Genomic DNA, 9,968 nt, shown 5'->3' on the forward strand with positions numbered 1-9,968 from the left:
TGCCCCTGGGTCCACGAGCCCCACTCATCCCCCTTGGGAGTCTGTCCACCCACCCCTACCTTTCAGCCCACTCCTCACCCACGGGTGCACGTGGGAGCACGCCCAAGTGGCCACCTGCACATCCCCACGCGTGCCTGTACAGCCCCGCCCCTGCCCCGCCCTCCTCAGGGACGTCAAGCCGGACAACATCCTGCTGGACATGAACGGGCACGTCCGCCTGGCCGACTTCGGCTCCTGCCTGCGTCTCAACAACAGCGGCATGGTGAGGCCCCTGCCCTCGAATGGAGGTTCCTGGCACATGGGAAGCGGGGTCCTGGGGCGCCGAGCCAGCGAGGTGTTGCAGGGGGCGGGGCTAGCAGGTGCAGCCCCGCCCCAGGCTGTCCTCAAGGCGTTTTCCCCGCTGCCCTGCCCGCAGGTGGACTCCTCGGTGGCAGTGGGGACACCAGACTACATCTCCCCTGAGATCCTGCAGGCCATGGAGGAGGGCAAGGGCCACTACGGCCCCCAGTGCGACTGGTGGTCTCTGGGGGTCTGCGCCTACGAGCTGCTCTTTGGGGAGACGCCCTTCTATGCCGAGTCCCTGGTGGAGACTTACGGCAAGATCATGAACCATGAGGTGGGCTGCCAGGCTCTGGAGTCCCCCGGGGAAGGCGTTGGCCGAGACGCCTGTCCAGGCAGCTGGGCCCCCATCCCCACACACACCTCCCCGCTCGGCCAGCAGGACCATCTGCAGTTCCCCCCGGATGTGCCCAACGTGCCGGCCAGCGCGTGCGACCTAATCCGCCAGCTGCTGTGTGGTCAGGAGGAGCGCCTGGGCCGCGGCGGGCTGGGCGACTTCCAGAAGCACCCCTTCTTCGAGGGAGTGGACTGGGAGCGGCTGGCCACCAGCACTGCCCCCTACATCCCCGAGCTACGAGGGCCCGTGGACACCTCCAATTTCGACGTGGACGACGACACCCTTAACCACTCCGTAGGTGGCCGGTCCGAAAGAGAACTGCCTTGACCCTCACCAACGTTCCCCAGGGACCCCCGCATGTTCCCCAAGAGTAGCCGGGGCTGGGGAGGAGGCCCGTGGCTCCCAGGGACTCATGGGTGTTCTGTGCTCCCTAGGGGGAGCTGTAATGAAGTAGGGGTCCCACCAAATGAAGGACCTTCCTTTGACCCCAAATGGGGTGCTAATAGCCAAAGCTCCCCGCCGCCTTGCCTTGAGCCATGGGAGTTGTGGTTTGTTTTACCCCAGCTCCCAGCCCCTTACCAGCATTAGTTACCCCTCCCCCAGGGTGTACCTGAGCCAAGCGAGGCGGGCTTGCCCTTTCCAAAGGGCCTCCTGCAGCCTCATCCTAGAATCCTCTTTCTCCTGCAGGCCACCCTGCCGCCTCCCTCCCATGGGGCCCTCTCAGGTCACCACCTGCCCTTCGTGGGCTTCACCTATACTTCGCCCAGGTGAGTCTACCCCTCCCTTTCTGGGGAGCCCCTCCTAGTGAAGACCTCAGCTGCCCAGCCTGAAGGGGCTGGAAGCCGAGCCCATTGGGGGGCTGGATGGCCTGCCTGTGCCCGCGTGTACCATGTGCACAGGAAGTGCACTTTGAGTTCTCGGTAGAACAACCCCATCCCAGCTGAGAATGTCCCATCTCTGAGCCAGGGGCCAGGAGCTTGAAGGGTCCTCCTTGATTCCAGGCCCCACTGGTGCCTCTGGGAGATGCTCCTGGCCCAGTCTCCTCTCTGAGGACCTAGGGTGTGGGGGGGTGTGGGGGTGTGGGGCCCCAGGACCTGTGAGCCCAAATCACAGAGTCCTTGAGGCCCTGGTGTTGTGGCTGTTGTTCCCTTAGGGAACAGAGACCCACGTGCCTTAGGTTCAAGGTCACATAGGACCAAGGCTGGCCCTTGAACTTGGGCCCTGGGAACCATGAAGCCATGGCCCTAGGCTGCCACATGGGGGCTGCCTGGCCACCTCCGAAGGGGCCTCCAGTCACCCTCACCTTCCTCGGTGGCACCCTCGCAGTCCCTGGTCCTCTTGCCCTCCCTAGCTGGCTCGGGGCTGGGCTCGGGGCAGGTGCACCCTGGGTGGTTCTTGGCTGAATGAGTGAGCAGACACAGCAGGGGGCTTCGGGGAGTGGGTGTGTGCCAGCCCTCATGGCCCTACTCTCCCCGCCCCAGTCCTGCTCCCGAAGGCAGTTTGGACCATCTGGCTGCCCTGGAGGGGAAGCTCCTGTGCCTGGAGGAGGAGAAGGCAGAGCTGGTTCGGAAGCTCCTTGGTACATGGGGATCCAGACCCACTGTGGTGGGGGGGAGGGGTCTGGAGTTGGACTGGACGCTCACTGTGACCGCTCCCTGCCAGAGGCCCAGCGGCTGCCCTCAGACTCCCAGGAGCTGGAGACGCTACGCAAGGAAGTGCTGACTCTACGGGAGAGACTGTCAGGTACCCCGCACCCCCGCACCCCCGCCCCCCTCCCTCCTCAGCACACCGAGTCCAACCTGGGCTCAAGGCTGGCACGCCTGCCTCATGGGCTCAAGGCAGCACCTGGAGCTGTCTGAGTCTGTCTATGTGGTGCCGGCCAAGGCTGGGCATTCCACATGTGTCATTTCCGCGACTGTTCCCCACAGAGGCGCTGAGGGACGGCACAGCCCGCCTGTCCCAGACAGATGGGCCCCCTGCAGGCAGCCCCAGCCAGGCCAGTGACCTGTGCCGAGAGAGAGACCAGCTGCGCCAGGTGAGAGCCAGAGGGCAGTGGCTGGGCTCCTTGCCGGCCAGTCTGTTGCTGAGCCAGGCCTGGCCTTCCCTTCCGACCTCAGGAGCTGGCCGAGGCGCGGGCCGGGCTCGGTGTCTTGGCCCAGGAGCTGTGCCAGGCTCAGGAGCGTCAGGAGGAGCTGCTCCAGCTGCTTCAGGAGACCCAGGAGAGAGAGGCGGCCGCGGCCAGCCAGAACCAGGCCCTGAGCGCCCAGCTGGAGGAAGCGCAGGGTGCCCGGAGTGAGGTGGGTGCTGTGGGGCAGGGTTGGGGTGGAGCAGGTAACCCCTGGTCGTCTGTGGCAGCTGGAGGAAGTTTGGGGAGCTGGGGACTCCATGGTCCTCTGGACCACCCCCTGTAGTCGACCGAGGACTTAGGAGGGGCCAGGGCGGTGGGACTGGTCAGCTGCAAGGCCTATGGTGGGAGGAGCCGGGGTGGGCACGGTCAGCATTGCCTGCTCCGGCTGCCCCCCATCCCAGCTGGAGGCCCAGGCAGCCACCCTGCGCCAGGAGGTGACCCGACTGCAGAGGCGGCGGCGGCGGGAGCTGAGCCTGGAGAAGGAACCTGCTCGGGCTCGGGGAGGGCAGCAGCCTCGGCCCCTCCAGCCCATGCACACAACCCCTGAGACCAACGGCACAGGACCTCCCAGGGGCCGACCGCAGGAGGCCCAGCTGCAAGAGGAGGTGGCCACTCAGCAGAGGCGGCTGGACCAGGCTGGCAGTCAGGGGTGAGCCAGGTGGCATGGGCAGGTGGTGGGCCTCTTGGGTGGGGTAGCTGGGGTCTGGGCTCACACACTCCCCTCCGCCCGCCGGACCACCTACAGTCTGCTGAGCGGGAAGGAGGAAGCCTTGGCCCAGCTGCAGGAGGAAAACCGGCAGCTGATTCAGGCGCAGAAGCGGGTGAGCGGGGGGCCGAGGGCAGCATGGACAGACAGACAGCGGGGTGGGTGGACAGGGCTGCTGCCAGGGGCGTGGGGCAGGCTGGCCCCCTTGCTGGTGGGCCAGCTGTAGTGGGTGACCGGCCTCCCCGCTGCCCACAGCTGGCGGCCGAGCTGGAGCAGGAGCAGCAGAGCGTGCAGCGGCTGGAGGGGCAGCGACGGGAGACGGAGAGCAACTGGGAGGCCCAGATCGCAGACATCCTGGGCTGGTGGATGCCCTGGGCTGGTGGGGGGGCCTGGGTGGAGCTGGGGTGGGGCTGAGGGCCCGGTCCCTGACCCTGAGCCCTCCCCCGCCAGGGTGAACGACGAGAAGGTCTCCAGGGGCTACCTGCAGGCCCTGGCCACTAAGATGTCCGAGGAGCTGGAGTCCCTGCGGAACGTGGGTACTCAGACGCTCCCTGCCCGGCCGCTGGTAAGCAAATGCCCCGGGGCGGGGAGCAGGCGCCCCAGGCAGCAGAGGGGGTGGGCACGGAGGGCACGGTGGGCATCTCACCTGGGCACCCCGCGGCCGGCCAGGACCACCAGTGGAAGGCGCGGCGGCTGCAGAAGATGGAGGCTTCTGCGCGCCTGGAGCTGCAGTCGGCCCTGGAAGCCGAGATCCGAGCGAAGCAGAGCCTGCAGGAGCACCTGACGCAGGTGCAGGAGGCCCAGCTGCAGTCCGAGAGGTGAAGGAGGTCGGCGGGAGCGGCAGGGTCCTGCGGGAAACCGACCGTGGAGGGCCCAGGGTGAGTCCTTCCGGTCCTTCCCCAGACGGCTGCAGGAGACCGAGAGGCAGAGGCAGGGCCTGCAGCAGGAGCTGGCCACACTGCGCGAGGAGCTGCAGGCCCGAGGCCCGGGCGGTGAGTGGCCAGCCACACCTGCCGGCAATGGTACCCGTGGGTTCAGCCTCCTGAGAGGCTGCGGGGGCCTGAGTTTGCACCTAGAACCTGCCACCCCCTGCCCGCAGCCCTCACTGAGCACCTGCTCTGTGCAGCCCACGCCACTAGACCCAGTGGAATCCGTGGCCCTGGGGGCCCCTGGTTCCTCAGGAGCAGGGCTTAGGACTGGGCAGGGGACCCCACCCTTGGTGACCCTGCCTCTGTCTCCAGACGCCAAGCCGACCAGCTCCCTGCTTCCCTTCCTGTCCTTCTGGAGCTCAGAGGTAAGGCCCGGGAGGTGGATGCTGGGGAGAAGTGGGGGACAGGAGGAGCCACACGAGGCCCTGACATTGCCCCCCACCCCGCCTTCTATCCCCAGAAGGAGTCCGCCGGAGAAGGCCAGAGGCCGGGATGCCCAGAGCCAGAGCTGAGGCCTGAGGGCCGTCGCAGCCTGCGCATGGGGGTAAGCCAGGGGGTTCCTGGGATGGGGAGAGCCTGGCACCCACCTGCTGCCCACCCTTCACTTCTCTGCTCGCCTTGCTCCTCGCAGGCTGTCTTCCCCAGGGCACCTGCTTCCACCACAGTCCCTGTGGACAGTCCTCCTGCTAAGGTTAGTGGCCACCCTTCTCCCTTAGAGCCAGAGCACAGGTGGGGGTGGGGGTGTCCCCGTGGTAGTGAGTCAGGGTACTGTGGCCTCAGCCAGCCCAGCCTGGCCCCCAGGAGCCTCAGGGATGGGTGTGGGGTCCCAGAAGCCATGGCCAGGCTCAGAGTGATGGCCCTTTCTCTCTAGCCCGGCTCACATGTGCTTCGTCCCCGGACCTTCCCCTCTCCCACCAAGTGTCTCCGCTGCACCTCGCTGATGCTGGGCCTGGCCCGCCAGGGCCTTCGCTGTGACGGTGAGGATCCTGCACCCCTCCCTTCATGGGGGTGGGGTGGGGAATGTGATGGGCAGGGGGCTGCTGCCTCCAAGTCCCCACTGAGTTTTTCCCCTCCCTGGGTGGGGAAGTGTTTCCAGTTCTCCGGGGCCTCTGTGATTACAAGTCCCCCTCCCCTATCCCCACAGCCTGTGGCTATTTCTGCCACTCCGCCTGTGCCCTGCAGGCCCCCCTGTGCCCTGTGCCCCCAGAGCAGCTCTGCACAGCCCTGGGAGTGCACCCCGAGACGGGCACAGGCACCGCCTATGAGGGCTTCCTGTCGGTGAGTGAGCTGGGCTAGGAGGTGGGAGGCGGGGAAGGCAAGAGGGCCTGTCGGTCCCACCACCACACCTACCTTTCTCCAGGTGCCCCGGCCCTCAGGCGTCCGTCGTGGCTGGCAGCGCGTCTTTGCAGCACTCAGTGACTCCCGCCTGCTGCTGTTTGATGCCCCCGACACCCGGCTCAGCCCAGCCAGCGGGGCCCTCCTGCAGGCGCTGGATTTGAGGTGGGTACGGGGGCAGGGGCGTGGGGTGAGGGGGCAGGGGGGGCCACAGCAGCATGTCCTCTGACCTGCCCCTCTGTGGCCATTCCAGGGACTCCCAGTTCTCAGCTACCCCCGTCCTGGCCTCTGACGTCATCCACGCCCAATCCAAGGACCTGCCACGAATCTTTATGGTGAGTCCCTGGGTGAGCCAGACCTCAGACATCCTCCCCTTCCAGCCCTGGCTGCCCCTCACCTCCGTGGGAATGCTGCCTCCCTGTACTGCCCCACCTTCCATACGGGGCTGGCCGTGCCCTGCCCTGCTAAGATCCTCTGTGGCTCTCGGCTGCCCTCGGCCCACAGTCTGCCCCTGCTGGCACTGTGACCTGCTTCCTCACTTCCAAGAGGGCCCTGTGGGCCTCACTGCTTGGCCTGGCACATTCTGTCTCCTCCGCCCATAACTCCCTTCCGCCTGGGGGACCCCAGCCCCTCGGGACCCTAGCCCTTCACCCACCTGGACTCAGCCCAGTCACGCCACCTTTCCCTCCAGCTCCCAAAACTCTTCCTGCACCTCTTGACCTGAGTACAAGGGCCCTTCCCCTGTTCCCACAATGCCCCAGCCTCTCCTAGCGTGGCCCTGCCCACACAAAGTCGAAACAGTCGCACGCTGGGCCTAGCCCCGCACCTGGCCGGCGCCACAAGCAGCTGGTGCAGATGGGGGATGAGGAGGGGTGGCTGGCCCTGGGCCCAGTCCCATGCGCCCAGCCCTGGTCGCTACCCGCAGGTGACGGCCTCCCAGCTCGCAGTGCCGCCCACCACGTGCACTGTGCTGCTGCTGGCAGAGAGCGAGGCCGAACGCGAGCGCTGGCTGCAGGTGCTGGGCGAGCTGCAGCGACTGCTGCAGGAGGGACGGCCCCGGCCCTGGCCCGTGTACACCCTCAAGGAAGCCTACGACAACGGGCTGCCGCTGCTGCCCCACACACTCTGCGCCGCCATCATCGGTGAGCCCCCGGGGACCTGCTTAGGCCTGGCAGTCACGAGGGCAGCCATCACGGCCCAGTCCCTGCAGAAAGACCCTCTGAGTGTCCGCTGAGATGCCCTTCTCCTGCGTGAGCAGCCCTGGGAGGAGGGGTGGAGGCCTGGCCTCTCAGCACCCTGTTTCTCTGTGCCTTGGTTTCTCCGTTTCCTGAAAGAGACCCTCACGCATGAGGGCAGGTCAGAGGCTCTGGATACAGACAAACAGGGTGATCGATGATGGTGGTGGTGCTCCTGCCACCAGCCGGGTGGCCGTGGGCAGCCGGGTGGCCCTTCCAGGACTCCGTGACAGGGAGGAGTGGCCACCAAGGCCCTCGGGGCATGCGGTCTCTCCCTGCGGTCACTCAGGGTATAGCCACAGGAGAGGTTGTTGGTCCCTGGCCAGGGAAGCTGGAGGCGTGAGGGCACTTGTTGAGTAGGGACAGCTGCAGACGGGGACTCTGCTGACCAGAACTGGCACCCCTTCCTACCTCTCCCTCCTAGCAGCTCTGTGCCAAAGCCACCTTTAGGTCCTGATACACAAGGGGAAACTGAGGCTCGGGGAGGGTGGCTGGCTTACTCCAAATCCCACAGTTCAAGGTGGCATGCCTCTGACCCTGGACCCACGCCTGCAGCCCTCTCCCCACCAAAGCTGGCTCAGGTGCTTCGAGGGAAAGATGCTGTTGGGTAGGGGCGTCGGGCTCCCCATCCCCATTTCCTTCAGGGAAACGGAGGCCCGGCAAGGGCAGGCCGATGAGCAGGGAGAATGACTTCTGACCTCTGACCCTCTCCCAGACCAGGACCGGCTTGCCCTGGGCACCGAGGAGGGGCTGTTTGTGATCCATCTGCACAGCAATGGTACCTGCCTCCCCACCCCCACCCCTGTGGGCAGGTGGGGGCTCATCCCCTCCCCCACCAGCTGGTGATGTCCTCTCTGCCTACCCCAACCTGCAGACATCTTCCAGGTTGGCGAGTGCCGGCGGGTACAGCAGCTGGCCATGAGCCCCTCCGCCGGCTTGCTGGTCGTGCTGTGCGGCCGCGGCCCCAGCGTGCGCCTCTTTGCCCTCTCGGAGCTGGAGAACTCAGAGGCCTCGGGCACTAAGATCCCCGAGTCTCGGGGCTGCCAGGCGCTGGCCGCAGGGCGCATCCTGCAGGCCCGCACCCCGGTGCTCTGCGTGGCCATCAAGCGCCAGGTGCTCTGCTACCAGCTGGGGCCTGGCCCGGGGCCCTGGCAGCACCGCATCCGGGAGCTGCAGGCCCCAGCCCCCGTGCAGAGCTTGGGGCTGCTGGGCGATCGGCTGTGCGTGGGCGCAGCCGGGACCTTCACCCTCTACCCGCTGCTCAACGAGGCCACGCCCTTGGCACTGGGGGCTGGGCTGGTGCCCGAGGAACCACCATCCCGCGGGAGCCTGGGCGAAGCGCTGGGCGCCGTGGAGCTCAGTCTCAGCGAGCTCCTGCTGCTCTTTACCACTGCCGGTGTCTACGTGGATGGTGCCGGCCGGAAGTCCCGGGCCCACGAGCTGCTGTGGCCTGCTGCCCCAACGGGCTGGGGTAAGGCCTGGGGAGGGTGGGGCCGGGCAGGGCTTGGCTGTGGACACCGACCATGTACCCCACGACGTGGGGAATGAGGCAGCGTGCCTCCCAAACTCCTGGGCTTGATACCGGCGCTCCTCCACAGCCTGATTCCAATTGCCCCTGGGAAGCTGCTCACCTCTCTGTTCATGCTTGCACGCCCCCCAGAGCTACCTTCCTCTCCGTGCCTGGCAAACCCTGAACCCTGTCCAGCTCCAGGGTCCGCTTAGCCTCGAGCTGGCCGGCATCCACACATCCGAGGTCCGGTCCAACTGTCAATGCCCCTCTCGTGGGCCGTGCCTCTTCTTTGTCCCCCACCCCACTCCTTTCTTTGCACCCCTGCTCTGGACTTCGTCACTTTTGACTGCAGTGCAGGAGGCCACTGGGGCCACTGTCGGTTAATGGGAGTTGGGCTATGAAGCTCAAGATTGCAGTTCAAACCCACCAGCTGCTACTTGGGAAGAAATATGAGGCTGCCTGCTCCCGTAGCGATTTGTTTTGGAAACACGGGAGCAGTTAATTCATGCTGCCCCGGAGAGGGCACGATGAGTTTGAATTGGCTCGATGGTGGCCACTTAGTGTCATGACAGGCTTCGGGCACGGAGACCTGCAGCATGTGCTAGGCTGCTTGCCTCACTCACATCCAGGACTCAGCAGGGCAGGCACACCTGGGAGTCTGGACGTGCGGGGAGTGAATGACTGAATAAATGGGGCGGAGGAGGATGTGCACCGGGAGCCGGTGGTGTAAGACCTGGGAGATGGCATTCCAGTTTCTAGCTGTGGTTCTTCCTGGGGTGCGGCTGAGTCTCACACAAGGGTGGTGCAGAAAACAGCGCTGCTGAGGGGTGAACCGGAATGGATCCCGACTGGGGCGACCAGGGATGGTCCCCCAGCGAGCTGGGGGGTCGCGCTGTGGCCATGCACAGGGTATGACAGGGCTCAGGCTCCGCCCCCGCCCCACAGGCTACGCCGCCCCCTACCTGACAGTGTTCAGTGAGAACTCCCTGGACGTGTTTGACGTGAGGAGGGCAGAATGGGTCCAGACCGTACCATTCAAGAAGGTGAGGGCCTCCCGGACCGTGGGCTGGGGTCGGCTTGCAAAAGGGTGGCCTGCTGTGACCCGTGTGCCCGCTGTCCCAGGTGCGTCTCCTGAACCCCGAGGGCTCGCTGTTCCTCTTTGGCACCGAGAAGGTCCGCCTGACCTACCTCAGGAACCGGCTGGCAGGTGAGGGAGGGGGCGGGGGGCGGGGCGGGGACGGACAGGTGTGTATGCGTGTCAGTCTGTCTGTCTGCTTTGGGGACCTGGTGCTCCACCCAGCTCTGCCCCTTCCGCAGAGAAGGACGAGTTCGACATCCCGGACCTCACGGACAACAGCCGGCGCCAGCTGTTCCGCACCAAGAGCAAGCGCCGCTTCTTCTTCCGCGTGTCGGAGGCGCAGCGGCAGCAGCAGCGCAGGTGCGCATGCG

The 9,968-nt window shown here is 66.2% G+C and overlaps 1 protein-coding gene across 1 annotated transcript in view; it reads left to right on the forward strand.

The window, feature by feature from the left end:
- The window catches only part of CDC42BPG (CDC42 binding protein kinase gamma), a 14,042-nt gene that overhangs the window by 1,497 nt on the left and 2,577 nt on the right, over window positions 1-9,968 (forward strand). The window contains exons 6-32 of the mRNA XM_045297178.1: window positions 108-262; window positions 416-616; window positions 722-970; window positions 1,364-1,443; window positions 2,158-2,255; window positions 2,339-2,419; window positions 2,605-2,711; window positions 2,794-2,973; window positions 3,206-3,453; window positions 3,550-3,625; window positions 3,766-3,872; window positions 3,961-4,075; window positions 4,180-4,328; window positions 4,414-4,502; window positions 4,752-4,804; window positions 4,900-4,983; window positions 5,071-5,130; window positions 5,311-5,416; window positions 5,584-5,717; window positions 5,800-5,939; window positions 6,028-6,109; window positions 6,700-6,916; window positions 7,725-7,787; window positions 7,884-8,480; window positions 9,465-9,562; window positions 9,642-9,726; window positions 9,837-9,957. Of these exons, the coding sequence (XP_045153113.1) occupies window positions 108-262; window positions 416-616; window positions 722-970; window positions 1,364-1,443; window positions 2,158-2,255; window positions 2,339-2,419; window positions 2,605-2,711; window positions 2,794-2,973; window positions 3,206-3,453; window positions 3,550-3,625; window positions 3,766-3,872; window positions 3,961-4,075; window positions 4,180-4,328; window positions 4,414-4,502; window positions 4,752-4,804; window positions 4,900-4,983; window positions 5,071-5,130; window positions 5,311-5,416; window positions 5,584-5,717; window positions 5,800-5,939; window positions 6,028-6,109; window positions 6,700-6,916; window positions 7,725-7,787; window positions 7,884-8,480; window positions 9,465-9,562; window positions 9,642-9,726; window positions 9,837-9,957 (3,775 nt within the window). The remainder of the gene's footprint in view (window positions 1-107; window positions 263-415; window positions 617-721; window positions 971-1,363; window positions 1,444-2,157; window positions 2,256-2,338; window positions 2,420-2,604; window positions 2,712-2,793; window positions 2,974-3,205; window positions 3,454-3,549; window positions 3,626-3,765; window positions 3,873-3,960; window positions 4,076-4,179; window positions 4,329-4,413; window positions 4,503-4,751; window positions 4,805-4,899; window positions 4,984-5,070; window positions 5,131-5,310; window positions 5,417-5,583; window positions 5,718-5,799; window positions 5,940-6,027; window positions 6,110-6,699; window positions 6,917-7,724; window positions 7,788-7,883; window positions 8,481-9,464; window positions 9,563-9,641; window positions 9,727-9,836; window positions 9,958-9,968) is intronic.

This window comes from Echinops telfairi, unplaced genomic scaffold (genome assembly GCF_000313985.2).
Source record: "Echinops telfairi isolate 266 unplaced genomic scaffold, ASM31398v2 ScPeMD7_7417;HRSCAF=8455, whole genome shotgun sequence".
Taxonomy (NCBI): Eukaryota; Metazoa; Chordata; class Mammalia; order Afrosoricida; family Tenrecidae; genus Echinops; species Echinops telfairi.